Source organism: Talpa europaea, assembly GCF_964194135.1.
Source record: "Talpa europaea genome assembly, chromosome: 2".
Lineage (NCBI taxonomy): Eukaryota > Metazoa > Chordata > Mammalia > Eulipotyphla > Talpidae > Talpa > Talpa europaea.
The window spans coordinates 58,994,687-59,012,253 of NC_140068.1; the positions used below are offsets into that span (position 1 = coordinate 58,994,687).

Consider the following 17,567-nt stretch of genomic DNA (forward strand, 5'->3'; position numbering starts at 1 on the left):
AATACTTCAAATTGTATGACTTCACAGAAATTTATTGTCTCATAGTATTGGAAATTAGAACTCTGAGATCAAGTTATTAGCAGAGTTGTTTCCTTCCCTAGAGTGTAAGAGAGAATCTGTAGGGGATTTGTTGGCAATCTTTGGCTTTTTTGGTCTTGTAGACATATCACCTTGATCTATGTTCATATGGTGTTCTGCCTGTGTTCAAATTTCTCATTTTTATAAGAATACTAGTTATATTGGATTAGGAACTCATCCTACTCCAGTATGACCCCACCTCACCTAATTACAGCTGAAATTACCTTATTGCCAAATATGGTAACATTCTGAGGTATTAGAGGTTAGGACTTCAACCTATCCATTTTGAGCAGACATGTTTCAACTCATAATACTCCCTTTCTGATGTAAGTTTTTTATAACTGTAGGTCAAATCTTAATTTAAAAAAATTACCAGGAATACGAATTCTTTGTTATTTGTTTTCCATGGGTTGACTTTACTTTTCCCTTCTCATATAATAAGATAAGCATATCCTATTAATTTTAACATATTATAGATTTCATGGAGAGTTAAGAGTGTAGAAAGAAATTTACCTATTAGGTGTCATAGCTAAGATCCCGTTTTATTAAATGCTTGTCTTCTCAAGCGATATTTTTCAAACAGAATAATGTCTTAAAATGATCATGTCTCAGTTGTTGACACAAATAGTGTGGTCAGGACTATGAATCTTTGAAGGGTTGACTAATTCTTTAAAACAAGAATAAACATATCAAACTACTGTGCAAAACTGATACAAAAATATAGACAAAACGGTACAAAACATCTTTTACTTAACAAATGAAATAACTAAATCGCTTAAAAAACCAGTATTTGATAACTACGATCATTTGACAATGGCATTATACAAGATAACTAGCTTTGTATTGGACTGGTGACAGTTTTTAATAATCTTTTTTAATTAATGACGTATTTGATTCTTATTTCAGATATCTGAGTAAAAGTACAACTTTTCAGTAAATTGTTTCTCTTATAAAAGGGATCAATATCTACTATCTAGACACTTCGTTGTCTGGGTTTCGTTTTTACCATTCACGATGTTCAACAGAGATTAATACATTTCTGATACCCTTCGCTTTTTATTCAAAGCAAAACAATCTGACTCTATGCGTCGTTCAAATTCTATTCATTTACAGGATAAAGCTGACTTTACATAATGTGATAACCAGATACCAGCAGCGACCTGGGAAAGACAAAGCATCGAGTTCAAGCATGGATCCTATAATAAGATACTATTATTGCGCTCGCGCGCTCTCCCACTTTCTGTACTAAATAGATGCCATAATCTCATTATTTTCTAGCCCCTCGACGTGACAGGTTTTGTTTTTGGCACTCTTATTACCGAAATCAATCTGTTAAGTTGGCTTCGTGTTCTATTTCTTGGTGTTAAATCTCACGGGGAGCGGTATGAGGGTAACTGTCATGAAATTTTAAGATCTCTTCTTAAAACTCTCTTCTTGTGTCAAAAAAAAGTCTGCTTTCCCCACTGGTTCGCTTTCCTCTTTCCTACTCTCAGAGCCGGTTCTTTTTTTTTTTTTTTCTGTTTGCCTTAGTTCCTTTCACACTCTAGCTGTGTAGGGGGATTTAAATTCCAACCCGGAACTCGGACTCGCGCGTCTTGAATGACGGGAGTCGTAGTTTCTGCAACTCCTTCCTAACCGCCTTTGACACTGAGTCCTTCCCAACGGGAAAAACTACAACTCCCAGAATGCACATTCGGTAGAGGCTACCCCTCTGCGCACGCGCCCTGAGGCCGCAGGATTTGAATCGGCGGCGTTGTTATTGACGCCATATTGGGGCCGGCGGCGGGTGGAATAGTCGTACAGTGGAGGGGGAAGCGACTGGACGTGTTCCCTTGAGCGCTCGCCGCCGCCTCCACCTCGCAATCCCTCCGCATCGATCGCCGCTCTCAAGCTTCTGACCCTCCTTGGGCGTTTGAGGAGCCGCGTCCCAGCCTCACGCCTCACGCGGCTGGTATCGACTTCCGAAGGGAGCCGGTCTCCGCGCAGGAGCACCTCAGGCGCGGCGCAAAGCCCGAACGGACGGCGGGGGCGGCCGGAGCCTCTCCCGGGGGATCCGCGCCTGAGGAGGCGGAAGAGCCCCCCTGACGCGGCTGGCGTGGGCTGTCGCCACCGCCCCTCCCGCTCCCGCCCGGGCCGGCCCCCGGCCACTGCCCCTGCCGCGGAGGCAGCGGCGGCGTCTCTTCTCCCCGCGGCCTCGCCTCTCGCCTGCCTGCGGCTGAGCCCGTCGGTTAGGCGACCCGCGAGTCCCCCCTTCCCTCCCCCGTCCTCGCCCTCCCCTCCCGCCACCCCTCCCCGACCCCACCCGCACCCAGCGGCGCGGCCGCCCCAGCCATGGCGTGCGGAGCCACTTTGAAAAGGACTCTGGATTTCGACCCGCTGCTGAGCCCGGCGTCCCCGAAGCGGCGGCGATGCGCGCCCGTGTCGGCGCCCACCTCGGCCGCCGCCTCCCCGTTGTCGGCCGCCGCGACCACCGCAGCCGCCTTCTCGGCCGCCGCCGCCTCGCCGCAGAAGTATCTCCGGATGGAGCCGTCCCCCTTCGGCGACGTCTCCTCGCGCCTCACCACAGGTGGGACTCGGCTCCGCGGCCGCCGGGGCCGGGGGGGGTCCTGGAGAACCGGGGTCCCGGGGCGTCGGGGGAGGCCGCAGAGGTGGGGTGCCTGAGTGCCCCCCACGCTCTTGGCTAGGGAAGCTGGGGACCACATTTCTTTGAATTCGTTTATCCGGGTTTTGGGGACACAATGGAAATGGCCTGGTGTCAAGGGCGGGGGGCGGTCGGTGGGGGGGAGAGGCCGGCCCTGGCCGGGTATTGTGGGGAAGAGGAAGATCCTTTTCTTAGGGCCGGGTGACTGGAATTGAAGGTTTCCGTAGTCGGGAGAGCCCCAGCGGAAATGATCAGAGGGCGATATTGTTCATAAATTTAGGTGAGGGAAGAGTCACATTTCACCTGAATGCTTCTGTCTTTCTGAATCGATTGGTTGCAGCTATTAACTCTGGGTGGTTTGAGGCGAGGCTGCCGCCCCTCCTCCAGCTCAGACATGGCCGATTTTAGTACCGAGGGGGTGGGGGGTGGGGATGGATGTCACTGGGGCGAGATCTAGGCCTGTCATTAATCACCCATAAGAACGCCACTTTGGCTGAGTCAAGACCTGTTTCCCTAGCAGGGTCAACAACAAAGAAAATGCTCTTCCCGAATACTGTAATGTGATCACACTATCTGTGTAGACCTTGAGAAACTAACTTTTAATATGTAAAGCAAATTGTGTCGAAAATTGGGAGTAAGTAGTTTTTAGTTGGAAGTGCTTTATTTCTGTCCATCAGAGTGTGTTGGGAGAAAACAGCCTAGGTCTTGAGAATTATAAAGAAATCAACCCAAGATGCCAAGGGACTTCAGACCATTTTTGCTTTTCATCTTGAAACATTTCCTGAAAGTGACTATGGGGAAATGCCTTTCAGCTGCTTTGTGCTGCATGTGTTTGCCCAGTTTTTTCTGCACTTTGGAAATACTTGTGTGCCCCTGGCACAGTCCTGAGATAGGCTTTTGTAGACTGGAAGTGCAAGTCTGTTTCCTTTGTGTGTAGCGTGCAAGATTTCTGTGTGAGGCTTTGGTAATAATATGACCTGTAGACAAAGCCTTTTCATAGGTGTTTTCGTCATCATTAGCTTAAAAAAAAAATCAGGGCAGTATTTTAAATGTGCTTCCCCAGATATAAAGAGAAGATCTTCAGACACTTAGGCTACCATTTTTTCGCTATTGGATGATTGATCTCACATAAGGAGCTATATTTTAGAGTTGTAGAAAATTTTCAGGAATTCCCAGACAGTTTTACATAACGATCATATCTAAACTGTCTTCTGAGTGAAGACATTCTTTGATTTATTGTTCGGCTTTACTTTAAAAAAGAAACAACTCGAATGAATACACTCCTGGTGGGTAGCTTTCTTCGAGTTTGCGTTTTTAAATGTAATGATACCATTGAAAATTGAAATGATATCATGGAATATAACTAATAAGGCCACTTAAAAATAGCTCTAGCTGCTAGCCAGCAGCGAATTTCAGTGGAGGGGTGAGTTTGTACACTGTTACATTCGGGAATTACAGTATATTTCAGTGCTGAAATAATTTGCAGCGTATAGTAAACTAGTCAAGAGGCTATATATATAGCACTTATTCTCACTTTAAAGAGACCTATTCAGAAAGAATTGTGATATTTTGCAATGTTATCATTTCATTGATCTATTTGTGGCATTGGTTAATGCAGTTGGCTTAGCATTCTCTCAGATTCCAATTACATGAACTATAGTATAAAATGCCTGGGAGTACTAGAATTGCTTATGCCTCCTAATTCATATTCACATTTTTTAAAATACTGCTGTCTTCTGTAAGGTATTTTTATTTGCTCTTGGAAGTTTTGATCATTTTCTGAACTCAAAAGTATTTTTATTAAGTCTGCTAAGAAGTTACTTGAACTAATTTGAATGTAACAAAAAGTTGACTTGAGAAAAGCAGTTAAAAGTTGCTAATGTCTTAACTTTTCAAATTTTATTTTTTTGCCATAATTTTGAGTGCCATTCTATATATGTAATTTAATTTTTGTGTTTGCCTGACTAGTTTTGTTATGCTACTGTATGGCTTTTGTAATAATGTTGTCATTATGGGAGCTGCAGTGTTGTGCAGGTATTAAAGTATAACGTTTCCTCGTTTTCATGTCACTAAACTTGGAAATAATTTTCCCAAGCACCTAGATTTTAGATTCCTCCTTTAATTAATAGTGGTGGTTCTTGAATCTCTACAAGAGTGAATGAGTATACATGTATCCTTTGCTGAATAAGTGACTGAGATTACAAGTGGCGGGTGATTGGGATGCTGGAAAATCTGTTTTCATTTCTGTGAGTTCAGATATAGTTTAATTTAGAACTAGAGTAATGAATCTTTTTCAGAGTAGGTGTAAAATGGATATTTTGCCATTATTCTTCTCTGGATACTTGGTGTCTTCAGACATAGTTTCAGGAACTTGGAACTATTTTAAACCCTAGTTACTAATTTTGTCATCCCAGGGAGGTGATCCAAAGTTTGACTTGATGACTATTGTTAAAATAGCTGTTTTTCATGTTATTGCAACTTAGTACCAATAACGTGAAAGAGCTGGCAAATAAAGTTTTATTGGAACACAGCCATGCTATTTTCTTCTTCTTTAAATAACAGCAGAGTTGATTATCTGTGACAAAGACGGTATTTTTCCAAAGCCCAAATATTTACTGTCTGGTCCTTTATTAAAAAAGTTTGTCTACTCCTGTTTAGGGTGTGGGCAGAGAGGTTTATAATACCCTCAGATGTGGAAAGGGAAAGAGAATGACAGTGAGGTGTGGTTGACTATGGGTTGGGAAAATGAATGCTTTTTCTAGTTGTAGTGATACTCAGCCTGTAAAGTTAGTTGAAAACAGATTGAAAGTGTTCTGTCCTCCTATACTGTTTTTTTTTTTTTAAACAACATCTCAAAATAGTACCATTTGGCCAAAAAGGTTATCATGACATTTCCTAGAACAAAATTATTTTAATAAAAGCAGAATTTTATGCATTACACGAGATTGTCTCCTCAAATCCAGCATGTTTTTCATAATTTGTATAGTGAATGACTGGTCTAGTGAAGAGCACATTCTTTGTCAAATTATTTGTGAGTTTATTAGGCACTTTTGTACATGATGTTTATGTCTTGCTAACATTGCTCTAGTGTTCCTCAGGAACTGAGTTGGGTGAAGAGTTAAATTCTTTTGTAAGAACTCATTGTATTTGCTGGAAACTAGCCATTAAAAATGGAAATTGCAGCTTGTGAATGGGAAAGGGTTTACAGGAACTTAGATTGTTCAGTAGACATTGATGCATGCCTGCAAACAGAGACACCAGCTGGCTTAAATGAAGTATAAATTGTTCTAGGCAAACAAATGAGATGTCTGTTGGAAGAGGCAGCATTTCACTTCAGATGTCATTTATATTGAGCCAGAAGTGTTTTTAATATTTTGTGGCTATTTGGACAGCTGTTAAGTTACTTCTAGTTTCTTAGTGGATTTGGCAAATAAACTGTTTTTAATGGTCTTTGTTCTTTGGATTTTAAAACTAATATTTTATTTAGGACTATGTATGTGGCTGCATTTATTTCATATGAATTATGCATTTAAGAATCTTGTAAGTTGATGGCCATTAAAAACAGTGCAGTTGTATTACTGAGCTATATTGTTTTTAAAGTAGAATATAAAGTGTAACTTGAACTGAGAAACACATAGGTTAAACATGGGTAAGAGTAGAGAGAGGTTACAATTCTTTTTATATAGATGCTACTACCTACCATGGTTGCCACAGAGAGTACAATCTGAGATGTAAAGGGAAATGATAAATTCCTTCAATTCTTAAATAACTTTAGGACAAAGTACATGGTGCGTTTTATCACTCAGGTCTTTCCTAAGTGTGTAGATAGATCCAGGAAGACAAAGTGATAGAAACGCTTTTGTTTCAAAAGGTTGAAAATAAAAGATTCAGCGGAAGTATTGTTTCAGAATATTTTTCCTAATTGAAAAGAAACTTTTGGTTCTTCCATTTGAAGAAAAATACAGAATGATGTGGCTTAAATGTGGACCTCTGATTATAATGTTCGTGTTGGGTTTTTTCCCAAGTATGTGTAACTGAATTAACCAGCAACTTGTGGTTCCTGCAGTCTTTATCTTAACACTCTACTAATACTATGAACTCACAGAATATTCTCCATACATATGGGAAACTACAGTGAATTTCAGAAGAGTTGAATACTTGTTTTAAGTCTATTTGAATCTCTCTGACATTTGCAAATAGTAGAGGTCTTCATAAATTATTTTTCAGTTTGAGAAGTGCATCTTTAGTTTTACTACAGAGTGTAGAACTCAGCTTACGACATTACTTAGCTTTCTAAACATACCTGAAAAATATGTTTGTTCCATCACTGGCATTGTGACATAGGAAAACTGTTAACAGGAATGCCCACTGGATTTGGAGTGCTGTGGAGCTTAACGTAGTTTACAATTAACCTCCAAGGTTTTCTTCCATACCTTCCCTCCTAATGTCTTATCACAACCTTTTAAAATAGTCATTGATTTGTTGAGTTAATCAAACTGGTATTTCCTATGGTTCTTATAGATGCCAAGGTTAAAAAATACATAACTTCAGTTCTTCTATACCTTAAATCTTTTCTCCTCTTTGGTTATTTTGTGACACTATTATAACATTGTGTGACATGCATTTTTTAAAAAATGTGATTCAGATGAGCAATAATAAATAGAATTTTGTTGAACACTTTTTCCTGAGGCAGTTTGAAGTACACTTCTCAGTATTCACTCTTTCTGGACAGTGAATGTATGCATTATACTATTTGAAATAGCCTCATCACCATCTTCAGAGATTTGCTCATTTGAGAAAATAAATTTTTAAAGACTTTGCATGAGTTTAGGAGAAGATAATTTGGAATCTAAAGTTCTGATCTCTTTTTCTAAAGTAATGATTTAAGTTACTGTAAATTTTCATGTGATGAGAATCATGTTGAAGCTATATTGAGCAGGGAAGAGTCTCTGCAGGTAAAATTGTAGTGTAGTGTTTTTAAGTTGTCAGCGCTGGTGTTTATTTCAGACCTTTTGATCCATTTTTTGCAGTATTCCAGAAGTGATCTTTCTTGAGATGGTAGGCTATTTTGGGTGGTGGTAGTGGTTTTTAACTTTACAATGTTAGAAAAAGGGGCTCTCTTAATAGGCTTGTAGTTTGTGTAGGGGTATAATTTTACTTTGAAATTTTTCTCCTTTTAAAAATTGAAGTTATTAGCTTTTGTGTGTCACAGTTGTCATAGGTAGATCATTCTGAAATGTACTAGTGCTTTGCAACTAAATGACAGTTTTATTTTTTCATTAATACAAATTTTGGGGTTTGGCTTGATTTTTAATTTCTAGGTCTATTTTTTCCCCTCAACATTATTAAAAGCTAAACACCTACTCTGTAAGTCACTTGTTTAAACTTCTATGAACCTTGTTTGAATTCTAGATTGTGCTAAGGTTAGTCAGAGAGAAGAGTCTTAAAGAGCCATCACTGCTGATACATATTAGTCAGTTAAATTTGAATAAAAATACTGTAACCTTTTTGACTTACTGACATACCTGTTTTAGTTACTTGTGAACATTTATCCACATCAGCATTTTCACCTCTGGCAACTGTTGAAAATTGCTTTCAGTGAAAAGCTTTAATCACATTTTAACAACCCATGAAGACTTTTTAAAAAGTGGTTTTTTACTTGGTGGTAAAGTTTCAGTAAATATGTATTGTCTTTGGTTTAACATTCATTTTCATTTCCATCACTGTTAATCAGAAAACTCCCACCAAAAAAATCAAATCAAAGGGAAAGCTTGGAGGGAGGGAACTGAAAGAGTTGCTCTTTTCTCTCTTAAAAAAAAAGTATTATTGAACAGATCTAGCAATTGAAGAATAGGGTGTAGAATGGAAAGCCAGTATTTCAACCATTACTGCCCTTGTACTTTGTGTTTTCATTGTTAATTGCTTTCAAATGCTAAAATATAATTCTGGGAGGAAGAACTATAATTATCACTTTCTAAATGATATAAATGTTATTAAAAGTATTGGAAGTTTTAGGTTGCTATGACAGAACTGAACAACCATCTATGGCCCAAGGAGAAATAATATATTATCAGAGCTTGGCATTGTAATTGATGCTATATGTGTGGCTTTGTTGACCTGACAAATCAAACATTGTCTTCCTAAGAGGGGTCGTTTAGAGACTCTTGAAGTATCCTTTATACTGGAGTAACATGAAGATTTCTTGTAATTGTTTTGTAATTTTGTTATTGCTGGTGATGCAGTTTTAGGGCTTTGGTGCCTTCTTTCTAGTCTAAGTGAAGTATCAAGTATCAATAATACATGGTAGTAATCCTTTGTTCTGACATCCAGGTTTTGGCTTTTTTTTTTTTTTTAATTAGCTTTCCTCATTGTGATTTATTATGGTTTTAGGTACTTGTGGAATATTGGCTAGGTGTAGAAATAATTACTGGAGCTGGCAGTAAAGGTTAAGAATTTATTATTAGGCCTTGAGGTCAGGCTTTACTTTGCTGTCTCCCAGTTATGAATTTTAAGATGTTTTGATGCAAAGTCTCATTTCCTCATTTATAAATGCATGTACTTTATAGTAGTATCTGCCTCCTAGTGTGGTGAGGACTGAGACTCGTTTTCTGTTTGAGTGCTGGAGATGGTCACAGAAGGGCAACCTGAAATTGGACCTTACCATTGTCAAGCAAACCTGCCATTTGGGTGAATTACTTTGCAGAAAAAATAGAAGCCATCAGATGGCAGACTTTTCTTAGTACCAACTCTACCAACATTTGTGCCCCCCTTTTAAGTGTCATTTAGAAGATTAGGTGGTATAATTAAAGTGCTTTTACACAATGAGGGAAGATGCCCACTTCTCTCCAAAGGAAGCTTATACTCTTATTTTTTTTGTCAGCTGGATCTTTGCTTTCGTCTTTAAATATTCTCAGTTCTGCCATTATAAAGTAAATAAAACATCCTCATTTTCCCTTCCCAATAATCCAGATTCCTTCAACTTCAAAACCAAATTCAGAGCTTTCATATTGTCTTACTTGGTTCCAAAAATCTTGTTCTTAACTATGCCCGTCAAACAATTTGAAATACTTTTTTCCTTCTGTGACGCTATTTTCCTCCACACTGCTCTTTCTGTCTTCATCTGGCCATTAAACTTAGGAGTTTCTTATTTACAGGTTCAGCTCTGCTCATATCTAATAGCTCCCTAAGCAGGATGTTCTCGACTTCAGTTTCCTCTTACAGAGGAGTAGTTTATAGTTTTAGTTCAGATCATTTCTCTTGGTTCAGCCCAACAGGAATTTGGACATGTCATTGTTAGACATGTCCTCTTTCCCCCTAGAAGCCAAAATTTTGTGAAATCTGTTGGCTTTTAAATACACCTAATTTACAAAATTCATAGTTAAAAAAAAGATAACTGTGGACTTCCAATCAGTGTCTCTTGGTGTGAGAGGTAGTCTTGTGGAATATCTAGTGTAATAAAGCTATGAAATTTCTTGAACATCAGCGAGGAACCATCTGCTGACAATAGATGTAATAGAAAAGCAAATGCTTTTATTCACTGTCACATGAACATGAATTTCATATTTTTAGGTAAGTGAATCAATATACATATGTTAATGCCATGTAATGATTTCCATAAATAGGTTCAGTCAAGTTTAAACTGACTTACGGAATATTTCCCTGCTAGGGAGGAGTATGTCTTACAACTACAAAAGTCACACAGGTAAAGTGGCAGCATGAATTTACAACACCTTAAATATTTGCACTTGTAATAATCTGTGCTGCTACTGCTTTCATTCTCCTCCACTTCATTTGCAGTATTTCCAATAATAAAGAAACCAACTACTTTTCTTAATTGTTGCAGTGGGGGGTACTGTTATTTTAAACAAGGGGTAAAAAACTTAAATGCTCATGGTTCTAGGCAAGTAATATAAAGTATTATGGTAATAAAAAGAATAGGTGGAGATTAGTGAATCTTAAGCTCAATTGTCTGAATCTACATTTTAATAAAATCACCACGTGATTTTGTGGACATTAATGTTTTAGAAGCACTTGAGAACTTGGCACAAAAGGTAGCAGCCACCCCAAAAGTAGCCCCCCCCCTTTTTTTTGTAAAATCTCCCAACTCTTAAATGTTGGCCACAAATTGTTTTAAAAAAGAAAGTATTTACTGTAAACATGTCTTGGAATTTGATTTATCCTATGAATCATCATTTTGCAGCCTTTGGTTTCCAGTATACTACAGTTCAAATATCAATATTTGTGTGCTAATACATATTTTTCGTGCCTTAACAAGTTGTTACCGGAAACAGGTTTGTTCTTCATTTTGATTATGCTGCCCAAGAATCCTCAAGGAGTCTATTCTTTTCAGTCCTTCTAAACCATAACCGCGTATTCACAAGGCATGGCTTATTGGAATAGAAGTTGGACTTGTCAGCTTGCACTTGTACCTATAGTATGCCTATGTTGGATGGTGGTTTTACCTTCTCTTCCCCATTTACTATATATTTGTTGTTATTGTTCTGGTTACTCTGAATTTTCCTAGTTGTTTGAGAAGATGCTTTCAAAAGCAATGCAGTTAATACATCCCTTTAGAGTCTAGTGTAATATTAGAGCTATGAAACTTCTTGAACATCAGTGAGGAACCACCTGCTGATTGAACTTTGTTGGATTCCTTGCAGTAGTGAGAATTCATTGTGCAGTTAATTTGTAAAATTTATAAGTATCTGCGAAATTTTAACAAATTGAATCATTTATTTCAAATAGATAATTGGTTATTGCACTACCAGTGAAATAATAGGATTTGACCTGTAGTTATTAGTTTTTTTTTTCTTGTGGGGAGATAAATGAATGTCTTAGGCAGTAAAATGCTACATAGTATAAATTTAGACCCTAAGCAAGTTGTTCTTAAAGTACTGTAAATAATACCTTAATGTTCATGTAATTGTGTACAGCTATACTACTATGTTTGTTAGGATTCATGCTGATCCAAACAGAGTAATATTTATAACTTGACCATATTATGTTAAATTTGGTTTCAGGTCCCTTTAATATAGCAGTAATTTCAAAGTAAATTTTAAAATGTTACCAGGTCATTCCTTTCAATCAGAGAGCTCTTGGCTGGATAAGCAAATGTCCTTAATTTCCCTTAGTGGAGAATCTAAAATGTTTTACAGTTACTGAACCAGGTGATCCTGGGAAAATAGTTAATTTTCAAAGATAGGTGGCCACAGCAACTCTTGAGTACCTTATAAAATAGACATGGTAATACCTAGTATGAAGTTCAGAGCTCTAGATTTGGTCTATTTTATTTATACTTAAACCACGTAATCAGGCAATCCAACTCCACTCCCAGATATTTACCAAAAAGAACTGAAAACTTACCCACCTATAAAGTGTACTTGAATCTTCATAATAGCCTTATTCGTAATAGCCCCAAATTGGAAAGAGCCAATGTCCATTAAAAAGATAATGGGGGCTCCCTTTGCCTGTTCTGCTCCCTGCTCTCTGGTGAATTCTCTCACCCTCCCTCACCTCTGACCTGTACCCCAGTTCTTGTATAAATACATATTTTTAAAAAAATTTTAGAAATTTAAAAAGAAAAAGGGTAAGTTGTGTGTGTGTGAATAATTTCTACACACACAGTGCAGTATTAATAAAAAGGAATATTTGATACACATAACAATCATCTATGAATCTCAAAAGCATTTGCTGAGTGAAATCAGGCACAAAAGACTACTCTGATTCTATTTATGTGAAATGTAAAAAAAAGGAAAACCTGTATCAGAACAGTAGATGGTGGTGGGTGACAAAGTTGGTGAACAGGAAAGAACTTTCTAGGGTGATGAAATTCTTTATCATGGTGTGGCCGTTTCAAGCTACATTGTACATACATTTGTCATAACTTTTAGAATTGTACATTTTAATTGTTGAAATGTTTTGAGTTAAACCTTAAAATTCCTTAGCTTGTTAGGATGTCTCATAAGGTATGGTATGGAGGCTTACAATAAACTTCTAAAGTTACACCGTATCTTAATCTTAGATCTGCCCCCTTTTTTGAGACTGTCATTTGAACAAATTGAGTTTGTTGTCGCTTTTTTTTTGTATATCTTAGTTCAACGGGGAAACTTAAATATGGTCCTCAAAGAATATACCACAAAAGATACTTGGGTCAGGCTGTTTGAACTAGTACATATGATGAAGTCTGGTAGTGAAGGAAGTTTTGAATGACACTTTTGGTCAGTGTGAGTGATGATTGCTGTCTGTTAGATCTGTACATCATTACTTATAATATGTACACCATAACTTATAATACTGCTAGTGAGAATTCTGTTATTTAAAAATATGTATGCTGTCTTGGTTACACGATAGGATTTTGCACTAGATTTCTTGAACACTGGCATCACTTTACATCAAGGTGTTTAAGTGTTCAGTGAGCAACTTTTTTTTTTTTTGAAACTGGTAAATCTTTTCTAAATTACAAACTTTCAAATGGATGGGAAAAAATGGAAATGACTTTAATAAAAACAAATGTTAACATTCTTGAGCGATGTTATATACAGCTAACGCACTGCACATACATGCAACCATCCTGAAATTAATCATTCCAACACAAATTAATCATTCCAATTTGTGTTTAGACTCGCATGTTCATGTAGAAAGGTTTGCTTAAACACAAACTACGTAAGTGGAATATTCACTGGATATTTTCCTCCCCCCCCAATTAAATAATAAAAATTTGGCATTATCTTAAATGTTTAAAATGTTTAACAGATTGGGTGATATAACGTCAGAATTGATCCCTCAAAAATCCTTTTACTCAGGAAACAACATAACGGGAGGAAAGTGACATGACAATAAAATATATACCTGAGAAAACCACTAATGTTAAATTTAAAGGGGAGGATTGTCATCTTACATATGCTTGGAGGCTTCTGTTGAGTTTTCATTTATTTTTTAATTAATGCACATTGTAGAATTGGTAGTTACACTCCATTATAATACACATTTTATTGCCACTAGTTGCCACCTTAACTTTTAATTTCAGCTTAATCTTGCTTTGGATTGGGATTAATAAACTTATTGGGATTACCTATGGATAATATTTTTTTTAATATTTATTTCTATAAGCACTGTGTACGGTCACAAGCACGGGAGGGTAAGAGAATTCACCAGAGCCAGAGCTGGGAGCAGAACTGGCAGACTGACAAAATACACTGCTGAGTGGGGAGCAGCGGGTGGCAGGAGAGGTCTGCGAGTCATGTGGGACCCTCGCAGGCGGCTGGGATCCAACCTGCACTGCAGAGGCTGTGGGCAGCTTTGCAGCCCAGTGCTCAAACGCTGCGCCACCTGGCAGGCCCTGGATAATCTTTCAATTTAAAAGATATGGTGATCGTGAGCAAGTATTTGGAGGGGAGCGAAAACTTCAAGGAGGGATTTTCTTGACAGATGTAGTAGTAACTAGTTGGAGTAGTTTAGAAGTCTTTCTAAAATGAGTCACACTGGCCTAGAGAATATACTCATAATTTACCTGTGTTATGGTTGTAGTTGAAGATAATGGTGCTGGGGTACAGTGATTCTCTTGAGTACTTGATATAAACCAATGTGAAGGACTTTGTGTGTTTCTACCCCCAGGACTTAGAACAAAACTTTGCTACTAATGCTGTGTAGTATTCATAGGTTATGTTGAGCTTAATATTAATGTACATGGCCATTTAATGTAAGTTTTTAGTTCCCATCTACTCTTGTTTTTTTTTTGCTGATTTGCAGTCACTTCTCACTGATTTATGCTTCTGTATACATCATTCTCCCCCCTTCTGATTATTGTGGTTTGGGGAAAGTCTGCTAGCATAATAGTTCTATATTTTGTGGTGACTACTGATCTTTGCATTTGGGACTCTTAAGACTCTATAAAATACCGTGTTTTAGTTCATAAGCTCCCTTACTTTCACATTGAGTGAAAACCTAAATTTCTTTTGCAAAGCAGTGCTTTGCAAAAAAAGGAGCATTGTAGAAGAGCTGAAATTAATTCCTCCCAGAATCCCAGTTTTCTGGATGTTATCTGAAGAGAGTATTTTTAGTAGACCGGTTCTATCAATTGTTGGAAGCCCAGTCTTTTTTATTAACTTTAATAAAAGCTTTTAATCTTGCCAATTTTTAACTTTTTTTTCTTTTAGAACAAATTCTCTACAACATAAAACAAGAGTACAAACGCATGCAGAAGAGAAGACATTTAGAGACTAGTTTCCAACAGACAGATCCATGTTGTACTTCCGATGCACAGCCACATGCATTTCTCCTCAGTGGACCAGCTTCACCAGGTAATAAGTGAAAAGCACTATTTAGTATGGGAAAGGATAATCCAAATTGCTTTTTGTCACTTAAGCTGCTGTTTTCTGCCCTTGATTTGTAAAAATATCTACATAAGTAATGCATGGTGTCTTAAAAGCATGGTGCAAAGTAAGTAAGCATCACCTGGATTCCTACTGCCAAAAGACAACTATCTGTACATAATAGTTGCCTCTGTGCTTTGATTTTATAGCCTCTGTTTAAAAAAAAAAAAGATTAGCAATATATTGTGCCTTCTTGTTAGGTATAAATGTACTTTGCCATAGATGAATATTAAGCCATTTTATGGATTTCCCATTATTATTTAGATATCATTAGTGATAATTAGACTGAGAATTTCTGCTATTACAGCATTTACAAAAATGTCCTTATACATTTGTCCTCATACACTTGTCCTATTAGGATAGATTTCTAAATGAGGATTATTTTGATTCTATTTTTCAAATCTGTCTTTTGTTGATAGGAGTGGTTTGGAAATGTACTTTTCTAAAAGGCAGAAAAATGAGAGCTAGTTGAAGTGAAGTCGGAAATTAGAGCTTATTGAAAAAGAACCATCAAAAGTGGCTTTTACCTTTAGTAAAGTTCTCAGCAAAGTCTGGTAAACCTAGTGGCAGTTAGAATTAATAATCTTTAAAAACTATGAATTTTAATGTTTAATATTATGAATATATTCCCAGTATTTGTTTTTACAGAATGGTTTTCCTAGTTAATGTCATTAAAGAACAACTTACTAATTTTTGTTTGTATCTTGTAGTTTTTCTCCACTCACCTTTAGTTGTTTTCTCTTAGGTGCGTACATCTTGCTACATTATGATAACCACAAGTTAGTAGGATTAAACCTGTTATAAGACTGATTGGGAAATACTCTGCTAATAACACTGTTACATAGTGCTTTCATATGAACATTAAAAGGAGCCAAATGAAATCTTCAGTTAGAAGAAACCATTCTGTGATTCTGTATATAAGGTGCCTTTTTTGTTTGTTTGTTCATGTTATACACAGGGACTTCATCAGCAACGTCCTCACCATTAAAAAAAGAACAGCCCTTATTCACTCTACGGCAGGTTGGGATGATATGTGAACGTTTGTTGAAAGAACGTGAAGAGAAAGTTCGAGAAGAGTATGAAGAAATATTGAACACAAAACTTGCAGGTATGAGTTGTTTTTACTTTAGTCTCAGAAACTTCTCTCTGAGAAAGTCATCCCCCCCCCAGGTATTCTTCAGCCACGAAGAACCTTCAACCTTCTAAGAACCAGAGAATTTCAGTTCAAGAACATAACCCACTTTAGTGTCCTCAATATTTATTATCCATCTAGATCAGCAGCAGTATTAGTGAACTAGATTTTTCTTTTGATGTACCCTATACTAAAAATTGACTGGCTATTTATTTACCTCAATTTGGTTGGGAATTTTGGTCTGTATAATAACATGGATGAGAATTTTGCCATTAGTTTAGACACTTGAAATAATCTAACCAGCACTGTGTTTTTAGTAGTGTTACAGCATAGTTTTGTTTTAGTTATGCAAAAATTTTTTAAAGTAAAATTTGGTATATTTAAGTGAAATAAACTTTTATGTATGGTAACCCAAAAACCAGTCATTCCACCCCCAATTTTAAGCCACAGATTTTGGAATTGTAAGCTGTTTGATAACTAAATCAAGGTACTAATGGAAGCAAGAGAATTTGCTAATGTAGTGCAAGAGTTTAGTCTTTGTGGTTAGCTTAAGGTGTTTTTGAAATTCATATTTTGTTAAGCTTTTGTTGCACTAGATTATTATTGCACTAGATTATTATTCATAGGCCACTTACAGTAAACTTTCAGTGCAGACAGATACCTTTTTATTTCAAGCCCATAGGTTAAGAAGTAAATACCACCCAGGCTATATATCATGAGATCTTATGACTTGGGCTAAAACTATTTGCTATCGCTTCTCGGCCTTTAGGCTAAGATCAAGTGTAAAACTATTTCCTGACTCATGATAAGCTCCTTGCTTAGTTATTACTGAAGTTATGATGATGTCTGATTAGACTGTTTCATTATAAGTATTGAATTTTTTCACTATAAGTATTGAATTTTTCCACTATAAGTATTGAATTTTTCAGCTTACCTGGCTCTAATGTATTATGTAATTGATGTATATCTTTATTTGTAGAACAATATGATGCATTTGTGAAGTTTACGCATGATCAAATAATGCGACGATATGGAGAACAGCCTGCTAGTTGTAAGTATTTAATCCTTAAACTGAAAACAAGACAACCTTTTAAGAGGACAATTATTATTTTCATACATAAGAGAATTTAGCACAAATCATGAAAAAACTGAAGGAAATAGACAATACATTACTAAGGCTCACTTGATAAAATACCTTGGGCAATATTGGGGACAAAAACCTAATATTTGAATTTTGTCATAGATTTGGTACTAATTTTCTTTTTCTCCCCATTTAGATGTTTCATGAATCACGTTTTCTGCATTTTTCTGGGCTGCCTTGTTCCTTGTTGAGTTGTTGCAAGAG

General features: G+C 37.1%; 1 protein-coding gene across 1 annotated transcript; it reads left to right on the forward strand.

Moving 5' to 3' along the window:
- Positions 1 to 2,409: 2,409 nt before the first annotated feature.
- On the forward strand, positions 2,410 to 17,182 carry AKIRIN2 (akirin 2; the record flags this gene model as incomplete). The annotated part of the gene is made up of 4 exons (XM_084259583.1): positions 2,410 to 2,644; positions 14,875 to 15,018; positions 16,049 to 16,198; positions 17,157 to 17,182. The coding sequence occupies 4 exons, from the start codon at positions 2,410 to 2,412 to the stop codon at positions 17,180 to 17,182; spliced, it is 555 nt and encodes a 184-aa protein (XP_084115709.1).
- Between the last annotated feature and the right edge of the window lie 385 nt (positions 17,183 to 17,567).